At 40.4% G+C, this 24,144-nt stretch overlaps 1 protein-coding gene across 4 annotated transcripts in view; it reads left to right on the forward strand.

The window, feature by feature from the left end:
• Positions 1–24,144, forward strand: part of HECTD2 (HECT domain E3 ubiquitin protein ligase 2) — a 231,251-nt gene that overhangs the window by 126,681 nt on the left and 80,426 nt on the right. For all 4 annotated transcript variants that reach the window (XM_029609862.1, XM_029609861.1, XM_029609864.1 and 1 more), the window contains 3 exons: positions 3,019–3,126; positions 7,466–7,598; positions 13,473–13,561. In XM_029609862.1, the coding sequence (XP_029465722.1) occupies positions 3,019–3,126; positions 7,466–7,598; positions 13,473–13,561 (330 nt within the window). The remainder of the gene's footprint in view (positions 1–3,018; positions 3,127–7,465; positions 7,599–13,472; positions 13,562–24,144) is intronic.

The raw sequence follows: 24,144 nt of genomic DNA on the forward strand, positions 1-24,144 counted from the left end.
GAGTCAGCACAATAGAAGTAGTCACAGTATTCTCAGTAATAATGCCTTCTCTACCCAGAGTCTAACTGCTATGGGACAAAAATTGTGCTGCTGCTACGACAGTATAATAGTCCTTTTATGACTGCCGTTTCAGGTACTCCTGCTCTCTAGTCGCAAGATGTCCCCAAAAACCTTTTCAAAAAATCTCATGTGCAAAAGAAGTAATCTATCACAAGTAGGTTTAGCTCTGTCTTCTATGCGCATAGATGGAATCATAGCTTAAATAGTACCCCCTAAGCATCACGAAGCATACGCCTTACAAGATTGCTTTACAGCTGGCTTTCAGATCCTGTATTATGGGACCATAGATGAATGCAAGTTTAAATGTACAAAGTCAGCAGCTCCATGTTATGATATAAAATAAATTGACAGATAACTCATCTTGAGGTGGATGGCAAGACCTTTCACAGAGGACCCCCTTCCAAGAAAATGATAATTTCTCTCTTAGCTATAATTTGTAAGAAAGAATCAGGCAAGTTTAGATTAATTCAGAATCTATCCCATTCCCTAGGTACCTCTGTTAATGACATTTTGTCTACACTTATCCTTCAAGAACTTATCCAATCCTTTTTTAAAACCCAGCTACACTAACTGCATCTAACCACATCCCCAGAGTTTAATTGTGCATTGAGTGAAAAAGAACTTTCTCCGATTAGTTTTAAATGTGCCACTTGCTAACTTCATGGAGTGCCCCCTAGTCCTTCTATTATCCAAAAGAGTAAATAACCGATTCACATTTACCCGTTCTAGACCTCACATGATTTTAATCACCTCTATCATATCCCCCCTCAGCTGACTCTTCTCCAAGCTGAAAAGTCCTAACCTCTTTTGTCTTTCCTCATAGGGGAGCTGTTCCATCCCTTTTATCATTTTGGTCGCCCTTCTCTGTACCTTCTCCAGGTACAGAGAAGGGCGACCAAAATTGTACACAGTATTCAAGGTATGGTCTCACCATGGAGCGATACAAAGGCATTATGACATTTTCTGTTTTATTCACCATTCCCTTTCAAATAATTCCCAACATTCTGTTTGCTTTTTTGACTGTCGCAGCACATTGAACCGATGATGTCAATGTGTTATCCACTATGACGCCTAGATTTCTTTCTTGGGTTGTAGCACCTAATATGGAACCTAACATCATGTAATTAGAGCAAGGGTTATTTTTCCCTATATGCATCACCTTGCACTTATCCACATTAAATTTCATCTGCCATTTTGATTCCCAATTTTCCAGTCTCACAAGGTCTTTCTGCAATTTATCACAATCTGCTTGTGATTAACGACTCTGAACAATTTTGTATCATCTGCAGATTTGATTACCTCACTCGTCATATTTCTTTCCAGATCATTTATAAATATATTGAAAAGTACGGGTCCCAATAGAGATCCCTGAGGCACTCCACTGCCCACACCCTTCCACTGAGAAAATTGTCCATTTAATCCTACTCTCTGTTTTCTGTCTTTTAGCCGGTTTGTAATCCATGAAAGGACATCGCCACCTATCCTATGACTTTTCCTAGAAGCTTCTCATGAGGAACTTTGTCAATGCCTTCTGAAAATCCAAGTATACTACATCTACCGGTTCACCTTTATCCACATGTTTATTAACTCCTTCAAAAAAGTGAAGCAGATTTGTGAGGCAAGGGTGTTGAATGTAATGACAACAGCCATACACAGCATCTCTCAGTGAAGGAGGGGATTCTCCCTATCTTAGGAAGAGCAGAGGAGCCCCTCCATATCAGGTTATCTGTTTATTGGTACATTTTGTGGTGAAGTGGTGTTGTGACCAACTGCCTGGCAGGTTATGTGTTACAGTTTGGAGGACCTTGGAATGCTGTATGGTACAAGCTGAAGAGCAGCAGCACTGAGAACTCCTACCTTAGTAAATTATGGCGAGGACCTTGGAAACCAGCACAGCTTAGTACAGGGCTTCCCAATCCTGTCCTGGGGACCCCACAGCCAGTCGGGTTTTCAGGATATCCATAATGAATATGCATGATATAAATTTGCATGTGTGAATGATATAAATTTGCATATGTGCTGACTGGCTGTGGGGACCCCAGGAGAGGTTTGGGAAGTCCTGGCTTAGTACATGGCTGACTTGGTATGCACAGGCTTCCTTTCTAACTTACAGTATGAGGTTAATGCTTGGCTCAGAGTATATATTGTGTTATACTTTGTGATAACTTTGTACAATAAAGCTGCAGCCTCTTTTATTCTAGAATGCTTCAGGTTTACTTTATTGAATTTGGGGAGAAGGGAGGTGGGACGACAAGTACCCTGGCTGTTGATGTTGTGCATTTCTGACTCGCTTTCAAGAACTACATTTCCTTTATCAAGCAAAATGAGCAGGTTAATGCAAAGGATAATGATGCCTGAATAAACGCATAGATTTTCTATCATACATCACTCTTTCTTCTTTCTCTTCCCTCCCTCCGTGCAACCAATCCTTTTACTTTATACTACTATTGTAATGCAACTTGTGATTTACTTATTTGAGCAGGAGCATCCTTTGCATTAATCTGTTCAATTTGTTTTGACTTAATAAAGGGAGAGAGGTTTTCAGAAGTTTATCACAAGCGCATTAAATTAGTCCAATAAAAAAGGTGTCACCTACAACATTCTTGTCCTTTATTTCTATGTATCAAAGTGGACTAACATAACAACCACACTACTGTATTGTGGAAACTGAAATATGTAGCCTGTAATGTATTTGTTGTGCAAGCAGTTTTCTCAGATATTGTTGAGCAAGCACTGGGATAATAACAATTTGACTTCTTGATTATTTTATAATGGTGGTTTTGCTACACAATTATGGTTTAGTTAATGCAAGATACTTTGGTATGTGGAAACTGAGAATATTCCGTTGATACACAGATTCCATGTAAAATATTGATTATGTGGCTTGTTGGCTTGAGATGTGATAAAATAAACTGTGTAGACTTCAGCATTTAAAAATATTCTTTTTATACCAAATAGCAAAGCCTAGTAGACAAAGTGTCTCGCAGACAAAGACCTGACATGAATATGCTGTTCCTAAACGTCAAAATAAGAAGAATGCAGCTGGTCAGTGATTCACTTGATGAGGTACAGAAAAAGTTTCAGAATTAATACTTGTTTTTGTAAGTTTTGTTGAAGTATTTTGAGAACTATATATGGTTCTAAGTACAGAATATTCCTAGAGATATGAAGTTAATTTCCAATTCCATCATTTTCAGACTATGCTCTTTTCATTACATATGTCCCTACAAACTGTAAAAAGGATATCTTATCCAGAATTATTGGTAATTTATTAATTTTGAGTCATGATCTGGTCTTCAAAGCAGATTGAAATGCACTTAATTGTATAGCTAAAATATATTCTGCTTAGCAGAGAACAATCCAAACACCCCGGCTTGGGCATTGAGATCAGCAGGGGCTTCTTTGCTTTCGGTTCCAGGGTCTAAAACAATTAGGCTGCAAGAAACTAGGAATCAGGCCTTCTCCAGGTCTGCTCCATCTTTGTGATGGAGCAGACCTGGAGAAGGAGACCCAAGGCAATTCACCAACGGCAAGAATATGTTATCTTTAGGAAGCAGGTTAAGGCCTACCTGTATCGTGAAGCATTTGAACCTGCCCAAGGTTGTTCTGTTTGTTTTAATTAATGTTTTTTTTATTTATACGTTTATATGTGGTCTTTTTTTAATTCTGTATATGCAATCTTGTAAACCACCCAGAATAGTTGTCTGGGAATGTGTGGGTAATAAATGCTGTAAATTAATAAATACAAATAGGAAAACCTTTCCTTATACTTAAACATATCTAGGAAACAAAAGTAAATTTAGTAGAGAGTACACACATTGTAAATAATTTTTAATTAAAAAAAAATTATTTGTAGTTCAGGTCTGTGTATGCTATAAGGAAATTTTGTATCCCCCCTCTGAGATCCCCAAAAGGTTCATTGGGGAGTGGGAGTGCTAGAGATAGGGTGTCAAAGGGCAGGTTAAAAGTTAAGTAGAATAATATATTTCCTCTCTTTTCAGATCTATTGTAATAGGAATCTTTGTCTATATCTATATACACTTACAATGGAATGAATTTTCAAAGGAGTTATGTGCATACAAGTAATATATAGCAATTTTCAAGTCTATTTAGGTGCATAAAACCTTTTGAAAATTACCTTCTGTATGAAGTAGCTGAAATTCATAGTTATCATCAGTAGCTTAGAGATATGTAAAGTTTACATGTATGGATGTTTATCTGGCTATCAAGCAGTGGAAAGTTCCCAGATGACCTAAGATTTGTTGCTTGGGTCATTTCTGGGAATGAAAAGGAGCTGTTGCTCCCCTTACTGCTGGGCATCTTGGAAAAAGAGAGGCGGAGGATGTGGAGGAAAAGAGCCAAAGGAGGAAAAGAGATAGCAGAAAGAGACAAACTAAGCACAGAAAGAAACATAGCAAAAAAATGAGAATATAAGTAAAAACAAACTACCCCCCAAAACAATAAATAATACAAAAATTACCAAAAAGATTATAAGATATTGTTTTCCCTGCTCCCAAAACGTTTGGCTGCTGCCCAAGTTTTCTGCCTCTCTCTCTGTATATTTGTCTACATGTTGTGTCCCCTCCTTCAATTATTCTTATACTCACAGGAGGGTATTTCAACTTGGCCTATGTTTTTTTTAATTATAAATTTTTATTGAAGGAAACAAAATATCAAGGAGAAACAAGACATTCTCCAAACACTAGATAAAGTTAGGTACCCAGCTAAAAAGAAATGATGAAGAAGCTATCCTTCCATATTTTTTAACAATTTAACCTCCTTTCTTATTTTTTCTCATCCACCCTTTCCCCCACAGTTCCTGTAACGTTTCCACATAGTTCTTGAAACGTTATTTTTGCTCAATTTTTTACTGCTGTCTTTCTTATATATTGATATGCCTGTTCTTGTTTCAACTCCCTGTTTGACACACCCTTGCTATTTGTAACTTCGTTCTTTTTTTATCATTGTTCGATGTAAACCGGCATGATGTCCCTACGAATGTCGGTAAAGAAAAAACCACAAATAAATAAATAAATCAGGAAGAATTCAGTGGTAATACATTTACTCATATTCAGATATACACAACTAAACCTACAAGCCCATCCTCAATTCTTAGTATTCCAATTTTTTTTCAGTCTAAGAAATTTTCACAAGGTTTTTGGAAAACTTTTAAAGTTTTCCTTTGTTAGCTATCATTTCCTCAGAGGCTGCAGTAATGGATAATAGATCCAACCATTCTCTGTACATACCTTTATGAATTTTCCGGTTTCTCAGCATTGTTCTTACGCCTAATAATATAACAATTCTACTCCAATGATTTTATTAAGAATTCAGTGTATTTCTACCTAAATCAGTTGCCAAGAGAACCCAGCTTGAATCTTTAGAGATTGAACAATCTTACTACTCGATCTTTAACACTTAAAACTTTTGCCAAAAAAGTTGTACTGGTGGACATAAGCAAATCTTATGAAAATAAAACCTCCTTTGTAATCGCTCCAAATTACCAAAGCAGTTTGTCTAGGTATTTAATTTATTAACCTGAGAGGACAAAGTATACCCTGTGAAAGAACTTACAATCTTTGGGGTAGATTTTATAATTTTGCGCGAGCGCGTACTTTTGTTCGCGCACCAGGCTCGAACAAAAGTACGCTGGATTTTATAAGATACGCGCGTAGCTTATAAAATCCGGGGTCGGCGTGCGCTGCCTGTTCCCTCTGAGGCCGCTCCGAAATCGGAGCGGCCTCAGAGGGAACTTTCTTTCCACCCTCCCGCACCTTCCCCCCCCACTACCTTTTGTTGGCAGATTTACGCCTGCTGAAAGCAGATGTAAATCTGCGTGCGCCAGCGGGCTGCTGGCACGCCATCACCCGACCTGGGGGGCTGGTCTGGAGGCCTCGACCACGCCCCCGGTCCTGCCCCGAACCGCCCCCTGACCCCAGACACGCCCCTCCCCGCCCCTTTTACGAAGCCCCGGGACTTACGCACATCCTGAAGCTGTGCCCGTGCCGGCGGCCTATGCAAAATTTATGCGCGCCGGCGCACGCATAAATCCGGCCCTTTGTATTTGAATCCTTCACCAAAATTTTTCATACAACCATAACTTTCTCTCAAAGTTTATCTTCCAGGAAAAATTCTAAGGGGTAGATTTTAAAGCATACGTTCTTGCATCCATGTGTGCGCGGTTCCCGGCGCATACAAATGGATACGCAGATTTTATAACATGTGCGTTGCGGCGCACGCATCTTATAAATCAGGTGGTCGCGCACATGTGTGTGCTGGATTTTACAGGCAAGGGGGAGTGAATTTTTGTAAATTATGCATTACGACGAAATCAGGTCTTTTCCCTTTCCCTCCCAATCCGCTCCAATTAACGATCGACTGGAAGGGAACTTCCCAACTTTCCTACCTAAACTCCCTCCCTTTTCCCCTCTCCTTCTCTCATTCTCTCCTCCTCACCCCCTAAACCCTTCCTATCTATCCTATTCTTTTTTGTTTTGCAACTTACTTCACTACCGGAGCTGAAGTAAGATGCGTGCACCTGCCGGCGCACGAGTCATCGGGACAGCATACAATGGCACTGTCCCGGCCCGCCCTGCCTAGACCCCTCCCCCTTCGGAGAGGTCCAGCACTTGTGCGTGTACCGGAGTTTATGCATGTGGCGAGGCCCGTTTTAAAATGCGCACAGCGAGCACAAGGCCAGGCCACACGTGTAAACCCCCAGTTTTACGTGCGCAAGCTTTTTCAAATCCGGCTGTAAATCTTTTCCCATTTCCTTTTTAATTCTCGTGACGTAACCAAGCTGATCTTTCTTTTTAAAACAGGATATAAAAAATATGAGTAAGAATATAAAAAATATAATTTTTGAAAATCTTGATTTCCTTTTATAATATTTTTTGTGGTCCGTTTACTTTTAATTACATTTTTTTAAAAAAGGGCTGTTTTTCTTGGGAAACAGTATTGAATCAGACTGACCAAACTACCAATTAACAAATTGTACAAAAAGTGAAAAATAAAGTATAAAAATAAAATTTTGCTTTTCTGGGCCATGGGAGACCAGTTTTATGAAGTACAGATTTATGTTAGTAGCAGTATGCAAATTATTGAATGTAATTACTTGATACCCCATGTTGATTACCAGTACATAGTTAGCCACTTTAACACTGTTTCTTTTAACCTATTTGTTTTGTTGCAATCAAAATACCATATGCACACACAAATACTATCTGACTCGGGTTACTAAAGAAGAGGCATTAACAAATCACTGTGCTCAGAAGTATGATGAGAGTTTTCTTTTTGAATACAGTAATTTGAGTTTTTTTTCTTATACATGTCATTTTGAATGTATGTGAAATTATGCAGGAGGGAAAAAAATCTATATCTTTGGCAAACATTTTATTTTTTATAGCTAACAAGGAAAAGAGCAGACTTGAAAAAGAAATTAAAAGTTACATTTGTTGGAGAGGCTGGTCTGGATATGGGTGGCTTGACAAAAGAATGGTTCCTCCTTTTGATTCGACAAATCTTTCACCCAGACTATGGTGAGTCCACGTTACAAATCCCTATCAGGGAATGTTTTTGTTATATGAAAAATGACTTACCCCCTGCACTGCATTTTATAATTCTTATTAACTGTGACTGTGCCTTAAAGAATAAATTTATTTTTTTCAAAATTGAGTTTGATTTTAGCATTGATCCTCTTCAAGATGGGGTCGAGATATCTTTGCTGCTCTTCAAAAATGACTTTGTCAGAATAGAATGACTGCTATGTCTGGTGACTCGGACCTTCTCATGATGTTCCTAACAGCACAATGGGGCCGATTTTTAAATCCTATGCACACGGGGTACATTTTTGCGCGCTACCCGGCGCACGAATGTACACCCGATTTTATAACATGCGCGTGCTGCCGCGCGCATGTTATAAAATCCGGGTTCGGTGCGTGCAAGGGGGTGCGCACTTGTGCACCTTGCGCGCACCGAGACCAAGGGGAGCCCTGATGGCTTTCCCCGTTCCCTCCAAGGCCGCTCTGAAATCAGAGCGGCCTTGGAGGGAACGTTTTTCATTCCCCCCACCTTTCCCTTCCTTCCCCTATCTAACCCAGCCCTACCTAAATCCCCCCCTACCTTATTCCATGGAGTTACGCCTGCCAGCGCATGAACCTCCGGCATGGCCGCTGTGCCGGAGGACTTGGGAGCGCCCCCTTTTTCAAAGCCCCTGGACATACGCACGTCCCGGGGCTTGCGCGCGCCGCTGAGCCTATGCAAAATAGGCTCGGCGCGCGGGGGGGGGGGGTTTAAAGGGTTACGTGCGTATCTTACATGCGTAACCCTTTGAAAATCTACCCCAATCTGTGCTCACATTTCTCAGCGGGCCATAAGGTCAAAAGTTTCTAAGCTCTCCTCAGGCTTTTATTTCAGCTGTTAAAGTGAAACATTCTTTAGTGCAGATGCTTTTTCCCAAATCAAAAAAGATACAGTCCTTGCATGATCGGTGCCATGACTGAGATGTCTCAGTGCAGAAAAAGCGAAGTTAAGTTTAGAATCTTGGCCCCACTCTTCACCAACACCATTGACACAGAGATGGTCCCCTTTCATGCAATTTTTACTCGATGTGGATAAATTATCGGTACCATCTTCTACACAGAAACTTCTTTTCGCGTGTACTCCATTTTCAGCACAGAAAAATCAAAAAGGGACCAAAGCTTTCCAATTCTGAATTTGGTTCCTGAATCATATAGTTCTTCCACTGTGCTTTCTGCAGCTGACTGCCATTCTGTGCTTAGAAAGATGTGGATTGAATCCATAAGAAATTATTTTACTGATATGCCACCTCTTCCACCACTGGAGCAAATGTCTATTTTAGAGTCAGTAATGCCTAAGATGGAAACAAAGTTAACTATTTCACCTTTTCAAGCTAGAGAGAGCACAGCCTAAATCTCATGGCTCGCTCCTCATATAGAAAGTGAACAATGTCAGAGGAACCTCCTGTAGTTCTATCTGATTTGTCTTATATTTCTTCCCTGTTCCATTCCAATGTTGAAGACTGTGCTGGTCTTCCATCAGATCACTCTCCATAACCTCTTAGGAGCCCGTCTCTTACTGAAGATACTGCAAATCCTGCATTTGTCCTAAAGATGGCCAAAGAGATTACTTTTTCAGTATGAAGAAGTGGAACCTAGAGAAGACATATTTGGTTTATTAAAGTTTATTTAGTTATTTATTTTTATTTTAAAATATTTATGAATTGCCATTTCCAAATTTAGAAAATTGCTCAGAGCAATGTACAAAATGTACACATAAACACATATATTTATACCTATAGCATAAAGCCAAAAAAATAAAAACAAATCATAAAAATAAGATAAGTCAAACAAAAACAATAATTAATACACTTTTGCACTATCCACCTATAATCCACAGTCACCACTTCACTGCTAACTACATGAATAGATTTTAATATCCTCCTTTTATTAACCAAGTTTATTGAACCTCCAAAGCAAGTTGTAGCACTGCCAATACATAGACTACAAAAGTATCTTCAGACAAATTTGTGGCAGACAACTTTGACAACACTACCAGTCACACAAAATGGATATCGAGGATAAGGTCCAACTGCCCCACTAATCAGTGGTGGTAGAATCCACTTTAAAAAGGACAAAATTGTCTAAAACTCATTCTAATACCTTTCTGGGCAAGGACCCTACTTTATTGGATAACAGCACAAAAGGTATTCTAATCAGCTATGTTAAGGGAGGAGGAATAGCCTAGTGGTTAGAGCAGTGGACTATGAACCAGGAGACCAGGGTCCGAGTCCTGCTGTTGCTCCTTGTGACCTTGGGCAAGTCACTTTACCCTCCGTTGCCTCAGGTACAAAAACTTAGATTGTAAGCCCTCTAGGGATAGAGAAATACCTACAGTACCTGAATGTAAACCAGTGTGATATCTCAATTGAGATCGAATGTCGGTATATTAAAAAAAAAAAAAAAAAGTTCTAGAATAACTGCATATCAATTATATGTGGTGCAGTATATGTATTCTTCCTTACAGAAACTACAGGACATAACTCAATTTCTTACAGCACTGTCTGTGCTTCTGAAGATTATGGTAAGCACTTCATCAAATCAACATATGAGGTTTATGACACTTCTTCCAGGATATCAGCAATAGCCATTGAAGCCAGAAGATTAGTTTAACTTCAAGCTTCAGGGCTCCATGAGGATATATATGAAAAACTTGCTGATGTTTCATAAACAGGAGATAATCTCTTTGGAGAAAAGGTGAAAGAAACAGTACATCTTATTAAGGATTATTGTGCACCTCTGCTTATGAGCAGCAGCAACAGAGCAACGTTCTACATCTAGAAAGCCCCAACCTCACTACTGCAACACGCTGTTCTTCTCAATAAGAAGACATCAACCTTATCCTTTTCATCAACTGTGCCCTTAGTAGCAGCAGCCCAGACAGTATTTTGGAGAAAGAGTGTAAACCAAATCCTTGCAGCTCTTTCAGACCAAGTCAAACCCAAATTTTTGATTACATCATTTTTTGATTAGACCATTCCTATATGGTCTTTGATAACAACTGATTGTTGGGTGTTAAAGATCTTACAGCAAGGGTACCATTTAAATTTCAAGTCCTTCCTCCAAAATAATCTTCCAAGGAGGCACGATCTAGTTGAAGATCGAACAGACTTCTGCAACTCACTCCAAGATGAGATTTGGGCAATGTTGTCTCAACCTAGCTTGATGTTACCCAGGTAGAGAGTCCATCAAGCTAGGTTGAGAGAACATTGCCCAAATCTCATCTTGGAGTGAGTTTCCTCACTCCGAAGGCCAGCAAATCTTCACGTAGCATGTCAAAGTGGCCCCTAACCCCCTACACACTTACCTAACCCCACCTCAAGTTACTTGGTGGGCCTACCCTAGGGATACAAATACCTGCCTATGGGCCATGATATTATGGCCAGTCTCTCTCTCTCTCTCTCTCTCATATATGTGTCTGGGATCATTGAAAAACTGGTCCCCCAGTGGTTGAATGCAGGAAATACATCAGGTTTGGCACTTATTGCAGAATCTGAAATGGTATCGCAATGTGCACTAACTTAGCTCTTCGCACAGGTAATTATCGCAAATTGCGATAAATACTATATTAGCATAAAACACACCCCTTTTGCTATCGCATGCGCTACTTACCGCATTTTGATAAATCCAGGCCTAAGTTAGCTGGATAACTGCAGATTTTCAGCTTTATCTGGCTAAGTTAGCTGGATAAGTTAGACCTGCTATTTAACTGGTCTAACGTTAGCAGGATAAACTTATCCAGCTAAGTACTAGATAGCCAAGAATATTCAGTGGCATGGCCACGCTGCTGAGTATCTCGGCCAAGTTAGCCAGACAAGTTTGTCTAATTTGCTCATCCAGATAGCAATTGAATATGGATCCTGCTGTTTACATGCTCCCTTTCTTTCATGCCCTCCCCTTCCTCTGTCTCATCTCTGTCCTCTTCTGCAGTGATTTCCAAACCTACCCTTGGAGCTCCTCCAGCCAGTCAGGTTTTCAGGATATCCATGATTAATATGCATGAGATAAATATAAAGTATCTCATACATATTCATTATACATGTACTATAAAGTGGACTGGTTGGGAGTCCCCCAGGGCAGGTTTGGTAACCAATGCTCTGCTGCATACATTCCACCACATCTCCTTCTCTGACAACCCTATCTCCTCCATCAGTAACCCCTAATGCAGGGTTGACCAACTCTGGTCCTCAACAGCCATAAACAGGCCTGATTTTCAGGGTATCCATAATGAATATGCATGTGATAGATTTGCATGCACTACTATTGTATGAAAATATATATATTTCATAGATATTCATTACTGGGTAGATTTTTAAAGGGCCACGCGCGTGCCCATAAATGAAGGTATCTCGCTACATGCAAAAATATGCGCTATTTTATAACCTACGTGCGTGTAGGTTATAAAATACTCTTCACGCACACATGTCTTCAGCTTTATGTGTGCCACTTTGCTACAGCTCCTTGTTAAGCACAGGAGTCTGGTGAACATCGGAGTGAGAGAGAGAGAGAGAGAGAGAGAAAGCGAGAGACTTTCTTTATAAGACTCAGTCTGAAACTCTATATATTTGGCCCACTGTAAGGGGGCACTTTGAATCGGGGTGAGTTTTCGGGAGGTGGGTTGGGGTTAGGGGGGGTGTTAGACACATTCAGAGGTATCCATTGTAAAATTGACATCATTAAAGAATTTTTGACCTTATAAGTGATGAAAAGGAGTTGATTTGTACAATGCAGCTAGCAGACACTGCTAGAGTGTCTCTCTCTCTCTCTCTCTCCCCCTCAATCTATACATGCCCTTCCCGGCTATTTAAATGTTGCGTAGCTCCCACGCAGCCCGCTTACGTACACAAGGCTTTTAAAGGATATCCTGATGCATCATTCTGAAAATGTAACACCTGGTGTGAGACAGGCTTTATATTTTAGGCACATGGAGGAGAGCATACTACAATATTTCACACTATAGCAGGTGTCCCCGAATTCTGTCTTTGAGGCCTATCACCCAGTTGAGATTTCCACAATGAGTATTCATGAGATATGTTTCGTACAATGGAGGCAGTATATAAATAGGTGATGTGCATATTGACTGTAGAAATTTTGAAAACTCGACTGTGTGAAAGTCTAATTTGCATGATGTTCCTTCATTTACATGTGGGAATCATGTTATTTTAGCATATACTTACTAACATCATCAGCTTTTTACCCTTTTTGTATAGCTTTGTATTCACAGGGGTAGATTTTAAATACTTGCGCGATTGCGCACTTTTGTTCGCGCACCAGGCGCGAACAAAAGTACGCTGGATTTTATAAGATACGCGCTTAGCCGCGCATATCTTATAAAATCCGGGGTCGGCGCGCGCAAGGGGGTGCACATTTGTGCAACCTGCGTGCGCTGAGCCCAGCGCGAGCTGCCTGTTCCCTCCGAGGCCGCTCCGATTTCGGAGCGGCCTCGGAGGAAACTTTCCTTCGCCCTCCCCCCACCTTCCCCTACCTAACCCACCCCCTCCCAACTTTGCGCGCATCGGCCGGCAGCCCCGCTCCGTCCTCCGGTCCCGGGGGCTGGTCCGGAGGCCTCAACCACGCCCCCGGGCCCGCCCCGAAACGCTGTGTCGTTTCGGGAACGCCCCCGGACACACCCCCTCCCGCCCCTTTTCGAAAGCCCCGGGACTTACGCACGCCTGCGGCCTATGCAAAATAGGCGCGCCGGCCTTTTAAAATCCGCCCCTAAGTGCACACTTAAGTTTAGTGCATAGGCCCTATGTTGTCAATGCAATAATAAGTAGTTAAACTCATTGTAAGGATAGATTTTGTGTAATTTTTATTATTATTATTATTTTACAGGTATGTTTTCATTTCACAAGGATTCACACAGCCATTGGTTTAGCAGTTTTAAATGTGACAATTACTCTGAATTTCGATTGGTTGGAACTGTATCCTTTCAGATGAACCTATAAAGTGCAATTACACTTTATTTCTCCTAGTATTTAGATCTTTGGATATATGATGACCCTAAACTTCTATTTGTCTTGTGTTTATTTAAAATGTTATTTAGATTTATTGCAACTGTACTCCAGCAGCCTACATGTGGATCACTATTTGGCTGTAGTGATCCAGAAAAAAGCAAATATATGCAATTGAATTGTCAATAGGTTTTACCTGTGTTAAGTGGGATTTTGAAAATTACTGTGATAGCATGTTACATTTACTTTTTCCTTTGAAAATTACCTTCTTAGCTTGACAATTTGTCCTATTACATATACCATTTTCAGTGTGATTTGATTCAGTTCCTCTGAATCATCACCAATCATCCACCAGTGTGGATACTACCCAACATCCTCCTCAATAATGAATGAAGTAAAGAATTCATGTAGTTTTTCTGTTATGGCCTTGACCTCCCTGTGTGCCCCTTTTATCCCTTGATCATCTAGTGGTCCATCTGATTCCCTCATAGGCTTCTTGATTTGCATGTACTTGAAAAAGGTTTTATTAGTTTTTGCTTCTATGGCAAGCTTTTTTTCAAATTGTTTCTTGGCCTGCCTTATTAACATTTTACATCTAATTTGCTAGTTTTTACACTCTTTGCTATTTTTATCATTAGATCTGCTTTCCATTTTCTGAAAGATGTCATTTTAGCATAATTACCTCACAATTTAAATATGCTGGTAGTTGTTTGGTCTTCATTTGACTTTTTAGATGTGTGGATATATTTTATCTGGGCTTCCAATATCGTATTTTTCAACAATGTCTATGCCTCATACAAACTTTTAACCTTTGAAACAATTATTTTTTTTAGTTTCCTTCTAAATTCCTCATTTTATTGTAGTCTCCCTTTCTACAGTTAGATTCTTCTGCAGTAGTTTCACTTAATGTCCTTACTCCAATTATTGTCTTATTTGATTGTATTATGATCACTATTGCTATGCGGCCCCACCACCATTACCCTTGCACCACCAGGTCCTGCATTTCACTGAGGACTACATCTAAAATATGTCCCACTTTCATCATTTCCAGGTCCAGCTGCTCTATGAAGTAGTCATTTGTGGTATCCTGATAAGGCATTTAGCTAATCAATACTGGGTTAATTGAAATCTTCCATTATTATTGTGTTACCAATTTTATTTGCTTTACTAATTTTTGTTAGCATTTCACTTTCTGATTCTTCATACTGGCAAGATGAATAGTAGTATACGACCACTGCTATATAGTTCCTCATCAAACTTGGAACTTTTATCCATAAAGATTCTTTAATACATTTTGTTTCCTGCAGTTCTTTTACCCTGCTTGACTTTATTCCATTCTTAACATATAGTGTCACCTCTCCACCAAATAAAACTGCTCTGTCATGTTGCTATAATTTGTACACTGGTATAACAGTGTTCCATTGGTTATCATCCTTCCACCAGATTCTAACTCTCCAATCTTATTTTTTAGAGATATGGAATCCACACACAGACAATATAGTATGGTATTGTTTGTATTTGTATTTTTTATTTGTATTTACAACCTGCTTATTAGCAGCTCATACAGGTAATTTGAAATCCTTCATGTTTGTCTGCACTTTAATTCCACCTAGGCTATTTCAGCCTTTGCCACAACCTGTCTATGAGGGTATTCTAATTTTCCTGTTACGCCGTTATCCTTTAAAGATACCTCACTCCAAATAATGCACTACTAAGCAACTGTCGACTTCCCCCATTATCTAGTTTAAAAGCTGCTTTATCTCCCTTTTAAATGTTAGCGAGTTTCTTTCCTGGTTAAGGTGGAGCTCATCCAGTCAGAATAGGTTCCCCTCATTAGTTCCTAACAAATCTAAAGCCTTCTTCCCTACACTATCATATTATCCACGCATTGAGACGCTAGAGCTCAGCCTGCCTCTGGAGACCTGTGTGTTGAATGGGAAGCATTTCTGAGAATGCTACCCTAGAGGTTCTGGATTTCAGTTTCCTACCTAAAAGCCTAAATTTGGCTTCCAGAACCTTCCTCCTGCACATTCCTATGTCATTGGTACCCACATGTACTATGATTACCAGCTCAATCTCCAGTACTCTAAATCCTATCTATGTAATGCATGATGTCCACCACCTTCACATCAGACAGGCAAGTTATCAAGTGATCCTCATGCCAACCACCTACGCAGAAATCTTCATTTCTAATCATCATAATGCCAACTACAACAGCACTCCTAACCCTTCCCTTCCCCACCACACCAGACATCTCCTTAATGTGAGAGGATAAATCATCACCTGGAGGGCAAGTCCTAACTATAGGATCACTTCCTGCCAAATCAAGGTGATACTCTCCTTCCAAGTGACCTTGCTTTTTTAAAACAGCACAGGGACTGCCAGACTGGAGGTGTGGCCAATCTGCTATGTTTCTGAAGATCTCCTCCATATACCTCTCTGTATTAGTAGTTGCTGCCTGTTGCTCTAGCCTCCAGAGATTGGACTTGTTCTCTGAGAGCCAGGAGTTCTTTACACCGGTTACACACATACAGCCGTTTATTAACAGATAGAGAATCATCCTTGTGGCACTATTTGCAAAAGACTGGATAACCTGATTTCACCATCTTCTGCTTATTGGAGGTAATTTTAAAAGGAGTTACATGTTTAAATGTTATATAATATCAAAGCAATTTGTAAAAGCCATTTATGCGCATAAAATGCTTTTATACATGTGTAAAATGCACTTAAACGTGAATATCCTATGGATAATTCAATGGCATATAGTAGCAATTTCCAAAAGCCCACTTACACAGGTAAAGTGCATTTACACGTATAAAATCCAGTTTTATGAGTGTAAATCCTTTTGAAAATGATCTCCATTCTGTTCATACCTAAAGAAGGGAATGTCATCTACTGGAAGATAGTCCCAAAATGTATTAGTAGTCCATTTAAAAGGTATTGCTATATAGGTGCATTTTCAAAGGAGTTATGCACGTAAATGTAACATACTATTGTAGCAAATTTCAAAAGCCATTTACGTGCGTAAATTGCACTTATATGGGTAAATCCTATGGGCAATTCAATGACATATATTGTAGCAATTTTCAAAAGCCCACTTACATGACTAAAGTGCATTTAAATGTATAAAACCAAGTTTTTCACATGTAAATGCTTATGAAAATCAGGCCCTTATTTTTTTTTTTTTGTTAGCCTTTATTTCTGTACTTTCAGGGGTACTAATGGGGCTACTACATTTATTTATTTATTTTAAAAAACTTGTATATCACATAATCTGTTAATACAATAGAAGTTTACAATAAACTGCATACATAATCACATTAAAAAAACATATCACAGTCTAATATATAATAAAACAGATAATTAAAACAAAAACACCTACTCCAATCATAAAAGCAATACTTAAAAATATTAAACAATATCAATTTTTCCAATTTTCTTCAAATTCATTTACTGCTCCCAACCCCCATTTCCATCTCTCCCCCTTCCTTTACCCTCTAAAATTAACTCTCTGCAGAAGGAAACAAGCTTTTACCATCTTTTGACATTTTAAGTAATTAGTCCCATTTCGAATCAGTACAAGCAAACTTTTCCACATTTGTGGAACAATCGATGTAAATGTCTGCTTAGAACCATGGTTTGATCTAAACCTGAACTTATGGGATAGCTGTAATTGAGCAGTCTGAGAGGAGAAAATAGATCATGTGGACTTACGCCACTCTAACTTCGCTGTCAAAAACTGAGGACCATTCATTTGTAGACAACAAAATATTAACATAAGTAATTTAAATTTAGCCTTTCCATCATCAGAAGACAATGCAAACATGCTATCAATTGGGAAACTTGATACCTCCTTGTTTTTCCACATACCAACCTTGCTGCACTATTCTGAATTCGTTGTAATTTATTTACCAAACAACTTGGCATCCCAACCAACAGCTCGTTACAGTAATCTAAAGTCCCCAATACTAAAACCAGCACTAACATTTTTACTGCTCGAGTGTGAATTCTCTTCATCTGTATGTATGTATTTATTGATTTAAACTGCTTTTTTATCCACACCCTCCAAAGTTCGAGGTGGGTTACATCGAAACATACATAAAATAAGCCTTCCTACAAGCTTGAGCTACAGATGTCTCCATCAAAAAAGCACCTTCTAAAGCTACTCCAAGGCTTTTAGCCTCACCCAACATAGTTCCCAAACCATTGTCTAATGCAAGCTGCACTGAAGAAGATGGATTTACAAAAATACGACCAATCCCTAAAAACTGTTTTAGAACCATTCAAAATAAGTTGACTCCCCCTCAACGACTCAGGAACACTAGTTACTTTTGTAAACTGTTGTGATCTTCACATGGAATGACGATATATAAAATGTCTAAATAAATAAATATCCAGCACATCTTCAACCTACAACATAGTCCCCCATATCCTGCTCCATTGGTAAAATGAACTGATGATGTCTGCATAAACATACACTACAACATCCAGTTCTTGCAGCAACAGTGCCAGTGTGCGCATGAAAATATTACAAAATAGGGGTGAAGAACAAGAGCCCTGAGGAACACCCCTCCCAATCCGAACAGCCTGAGAACATTTTTCCCCTATTTTGTGCCCTTTGAGCCCTGTCAGTAAGAAATGAAAAAATCCTTCTCAACACCTTACCACCAAGTTCAATCTGCTGTTACCTCTCCACCAATATTTCATGACTTACTAAATCAAAAGCACTTGCAAAATCTAGTAATAAAAGTACACCTGACCTACCCCTATCCATCTGTTGCAAAATAAATGCCAATAAAACCAACACCCCCCCTCCCCCCATGTTATAACCTGCTCTAAATCCCAATTGTATACCAGCTAACCTCCCATCTACAAACTGTGAGATCTGTCCTACCACAACCTTTTCCAAATATTTTTATAAAAATGTTAAATGTGCCCGGTCTTTAATTCTCACAACACTCTGGTCCAAATTTACTTTTTTTTTTTAAAATAATGGGAAGATTAAAGCAGGCTTTAGCATCCTTCCCTCAAACATTAATCAGATTAATCAGATTAATCAACACTGTAATGCCTCTCCTCTCAAGGAACTGAAGTAACTGAATTTTAAAGATACAATGGTTTCTGTTCACTGCCAAAATAAATTTGTCAGTGGTGGGAAACTGAAGAGGAAAAAGGAAATTAATATTTTCCCCAGGCCATTTTCCTAAGTTATATAGCAAAGGCAGGAGAGGGAACAGGAGATGCTAAGGCTTACTGTTAGGAATTTCCCAGATCCAGCTGATTAGTTAATTAGTGCTCTGATTTAAACTTTACTGGTCTATTTTTTATTTTAAGTGATGTCTGAGAAATTTTCCATTCCCATCTCACTCTGTTTTGTAAACCTAATTTATATTGCACTTAGTGGGAGGCATTGCTGCTTTTGGAATATTTACTGAAGTAGTTAGAATCATCACAATTGTCAGCATATTGAATAGCTTAAAATATTTTGAGCACATAAAGCCGGATTTTAAAAGTCCTGTGCGTATAAAAAAAACCCCAAAAACTGGGGTTTCGCGTGTGGCCGGGCCTTGCGCGCTGCATGCATTTGAGAACAGGCCCAGCCGTGTATGTAACCCCTGTTACGGCAGAAGTACCGGGCCCTGCAAAAGAGGCGGGCTGGGTGTGTGGTCTGGACGGGGCGGGGGATGGGCTGGGACAGTGCCATTAGCTGCTGTCCTGGGGAAGCGCACACCAGCAGCTTCTGGCGCGCAGAGGTTACATCTGCTCTGGAGGAGCAATAAGTAACGAAACAAAAAAAAACGTGATTAACTAGGAAGGGGTTAGGGGTCGGAGAGGAGAGGGGAAAGGGTAAGAAGGTTAGGTAGAGGTATAGGGAAGTTCCCTCCCAGTCCACTTAATTGGATTGGACTGGGAGGGAACTGGGGAAGCCCTACTTGCATCGCTGTGCGTTGCCTTTTAAAATCCCGCCCCTCATGCACAGAGGAGGCCACCCACCCATACATGCACGCGCGGACATTAAAATCAGGCGCACATGTACACTTGGGAAACGTATTTTATAACATGTGTGTGCCGACATGTGCATGTTATAAAATCAGCGCACAGCTTTGAAAATCCGGCCTTGAGTGTTGGTGCTATAGTTATGAAGATTGATGTCTGGACTAGAAGAGATTGTCTTTGTAAATTTAATTGACAAGGGTACAAAAATTCTGTGGTGTTTTTTAAATGAGGCAAAGACCTGACATCTACTAGAAGGTAGAAACTTTACTACAGTAGACTATGTTCCATGTTAGGGTTGCCAACTGTCCAGTTTTGGACCGGACAGCCAAGTTTTCAGGCATTATGTGCAGCGTCCAGTCAGAAATACTGACCGGACGTTAAATGTCTGGTTTTGCAGGTGGATCCTCCTGTTTCCCACAGCCTCTTAATTAGAGAAAGAGAGAGGCAGGTCGGAGCCTATCGGAAGAGAGCTGTGCTGTATCCCTGCCTCCTTTCCCATGCTGTGATTGGACAGCATAGGAAGAGGAGGTGGTGTATGGCATAGCCTTCAGCTCCCAGGGGTTCTGCAGATTCATAGATACACTGTTTAGGAGTTCACTGGCAGGATCTACAATTTATACAAATGAGTGGGTACCATTCCTTCACCCCACCCCCCGGGTCAAAAGTGCCCGGTCCTGGTTTATAGTTTATTATTCTTTATATACTGACATATCGGAATTCCATCATATTGGTTTACAATAAATAAACATAAGCAGTAAAAGCACATTAAAATATGGCTAAACATTAATTTAAAAAATACAAATCACAACAATAAAAGTAACGATAAATAAGTACTAAAATTCAATACTAAAATACATTAAGTACTTACAAAAATATACTAAAATAACTGCTTGTATTACTCTATACTAAAATCAGCATAAAATAGCGACACATCATAAAACAAGTTGGTAACCCTGTTCCATGTCAGCTTGAGAGGGAGAGCTAGAAGAAATAAATGCCAAAGAAGAATTTAAGAAATATCAATTTTTGTCAATTTGCAAAAATATATGAAGGAAAATACTATGTAATGTCTATAAGCATGTAAAGTAGGTTATCATCTTCCTTGTTCTATTTCATATGGAGAATTTCTGGCCCTTGTGAAAAGCTGACTGAAACAAGTTGTTTGAAATTTTTTGTCATGCACACCTGAGTTTTAAGACCTGTCAGAATCTCCCCCAACACTCAGGTCGATCCAGTAAAGTGTGCTCCGTCGGAGCGCACTGTCACCCTGCTCTGGATGCGTGTTTTCCCTTACCCCTTATTCAGTAAGGGGAGGAAAACACGCGGCCCACCCGCGGCACCAAATAGCGCCCTCAACATGCAAATGCATGTTGATGGCCCTATTAGGTATTCCCGAGCGATCCAGTAAGTAAAATGTGCAGCCAAGCCGCACATTTTACTCTAAGAAATTAGCGCCGCCCAAAGGTCAGCGCTAATTTCTTCCGGCGCCAGGGAAGTGCACAGAAAAGCAGTAAAAACTGCTTTTCTGTGCACCCTCCGACTTAATATCATAGCGATATTAAGTCGGAGGTCCCCAAAAGTAAAAAAAAGTAAAAAAAAAAAAAAAAAAATTTTGAATTCGGCCCGCGGCTGTCGGGCCGAAAACCGGACGCTCAATTTTGCCGGCGTCCGGTTTCCGAGCCCGTGGCTATCAGCGGGCTCGAGAACCGACGCCGGCAAAATTGAGCGTCGGCTGTCAAACCCGCTGACAGCCGCCGCTCCAGGCCAAAAGGAGGCGCTAGGGACGCGCTAGTGTCCCTAGCGCCTCCTTTTCCTCGTTTGCACCGCGTCGCCTAATTTAAATACTGGATCGCGCGCACCGGCGAGGGGCCGGTGCGCGCGCCGGGAGAGCGGGCGTTAGTCCGCTCTCCCACGGACTTTACTGGATCGGGCTGACTGCTAGCAGATGTTTATAAAAGGTATCCTAAGCAAAGGTACTATGGCCCTTCCTTCATGGCTGCCAGAGGTTTGTCCCTAATTAGACCCCACCTGCTGAAGGTTTTTTTTTCCTTTGTGGAAAGTATCGTGAATTGATCAAAATATTGATTTTGTAGATGACCTGGGCTAAATAAATTGATAAGATGAAGTGTCATATGGAAGGTCTGGATACTGTTTTTGCTGAACAAAACGTGTGAGGTATTACAGAGAAAGTTTTGGAATTAATTTGTAAAGGTCTCTCTTGCATCTATCTTATACATATTACATCGAGAGAGGGTAATTTTTAAAGGGGCTTCTGCAGGTAAAATAGCACACTCCTAATTACCTAGAGAAACGTCCCTTCAGAAAATTGGGTGAGTGATAAGCACGTAAACATTATACACACAGGCACATGCACGTACCTTTAAGCCTATAGGGGAGAGAAATTCTAGCGGGTAGAGACTGGGCAGGGTTGGGACTTACAGGCATACTTTTTTATTTTAAAAAGTATGCTCCTAAATTCTCTCGGCAAAACCTATGTATATCAAATAGCAGGGGTAATTGTGTACACATAATTTTTCCAGGTGTGCAAGTCCGCTTTGAAAATTTGTGTAACTTGTGTGCACATTTACTGGCTAATTTATGTGCATTGTTACAAAATTACCCTCCTTTAAGGGTTATTTTCCAGTGAACTTCTGGAGAGTAAAACAGTGTTTTATGTACATAAATGCTTTTTTTTAATAAAAACTTGTGCACCTATGCCATGTTTGCATGTAAGTTTACCCGGATTGAGCAGAGACATATCCTGCAGTGGAATTGGTGAAGGGTTTGCACTTGTATACATACTAGGGATGTGAATCGTTTTTCTGACGAATTAAAATATCGTACGATATTTCTTAATTCGTCAAAAATTTGTGAATGATGAGAAACGATCGCATTTCCCCCGAATTTTCGTCAAAAATTGTTTTCCCGTTAGTGCGCACTAACAAAAATAGCAAAAAATAACAAAAAGTAACAAAAATTAATGGTTTTCATTAGTGCGCGCTGACTCCCGTTAGTGCGCACTAACAATAACCGTTAATTTTTGTTACTTTTTGTTATTTTTTGCTATTTTTGTTAGTACGCACTAACGGGAGTCTGCACGCACTAATCCGAAAAAAATGATTTTTCACTAAAAAAAAAAATGCCGATCCGCAGGAAACCGAGATTTTCCCGTGGCCATACGAACCCAATAGGGATGTGAATCGGGTGCCCCATCGTTTCTGCTAATACAGACTTTGGGATTTTAAAAAGTATGCACGTAAATTTTCACAACAAATTTATGCAGATGATTTAGCAGGTATACATTATACAGGGACTTCTGCGGGTAAGTCTGTTTTGAAAATTCATGTAACGTATGCGCATATTTGTTATCTTTTATATGCAAAGTGCTACAAAATTATCCCCAAAAAGTGCCCATTAAAGTACATATATATAATTTGATTTTTTTTCTTGCATTGGTATAGATATTAGCTGATTTTGTTGACATGCATATGTTTAAATCCTTATAAAAAGCCTAACTAAAATTGGCAGACCCTCTTGTCTTAACATTTTTTAGTGGATGAAAGCATTTGGGCCCACCTGCAGTGCCTTTAAAATATGTTTAAATAAGTATTTTAAAATGGATTGATATTTAAGGTAACAAGATTGCTTTACTCTTTATTGCCTAAAATATCCCTTTGATTATAATTGTTATTGCATAAAGGAGACACTTGAGTTGTATGTATGTGATTGCCCTGTGACTTGCAGGTTCTAGCTGCTTAGTTGAATGGCTCATATAACTTTTCTGTACTGTTATTATGCAGCCTAAAATTTCCCTAGCTGATGTCTTCAAATGGTTACCATAGCCTGTCTACTAATGTCAGCCAATTTTCTTCTTACGTGAACTACAGTGTGTGCACATTCTGTACCTATTGGGCCGGATTTTAAAAGGGTTACGAGCATAAGGTATGCGCGTAACCCTTCTAAAATGGCCCTGCACGCGCCGAGCCTATATTGCATAGGCTTCCGGTGCGCGCAAAGCCCCGGGACGCGTGTAACTCCCGGGGCTTTCTTGGGGTGGGCGTATTGGGGGGGCATGACGCGGTCGGCGCGTTATCGGGGGCGTGTTGGGGGCGTGACGTGCTCGGCGTGTCATACGGGGGCGGTGCCACGGATGTGGTTTCGGCCCAGGGGCGTTCCGGGGGTGTGGCCAAGGCCTCCAGACCAGCCCCCGGACCGGGACATGGCGCACGGCAGCCGGCCCGGCGCGCACAAAGTTACGCCTGCTTCGAGCAGGCGTAACTTCTGCGACAAAGGGGGGGGGTTATATAGGGCCGGGGGGGGGGTGGGATAGGTAGGGGAAGGGAGGGGAGGGGAAGGTGGGGGGAGGTGGAAGGAAAATTCGCTCCGAGGCCGCTCCGATTTTGGAGCGGCCTCGGAGGGAACGGGCAGTGCGCGCTGGGCTTGGCACGCGCAAGTTGCACAAATGTGCACCCCCTTGCGCGCACCGACCCCGGATTTTATAAGATACACGCGGCTACGCGCGTATCTTATAAAATCCGACATACTTTTGTTTGCGC

The sequence above is a fragment of the Rhinatrema bivittatum genome, chromosome 7 (assembly GCF_901001135.1).
Source record: "Rhinatrema bivittatum chromosome 7, aRhiBiv1.1, whole genome shotgun sequence".
NCBI classification, from domain to species: domain Eukaryota; kingdom Metazoa; phylum Chordata; class Amphibia; order Gymnophiona; family Rhinatrematidae; genus Rhinatrema; species Rhinatrema bivittatum.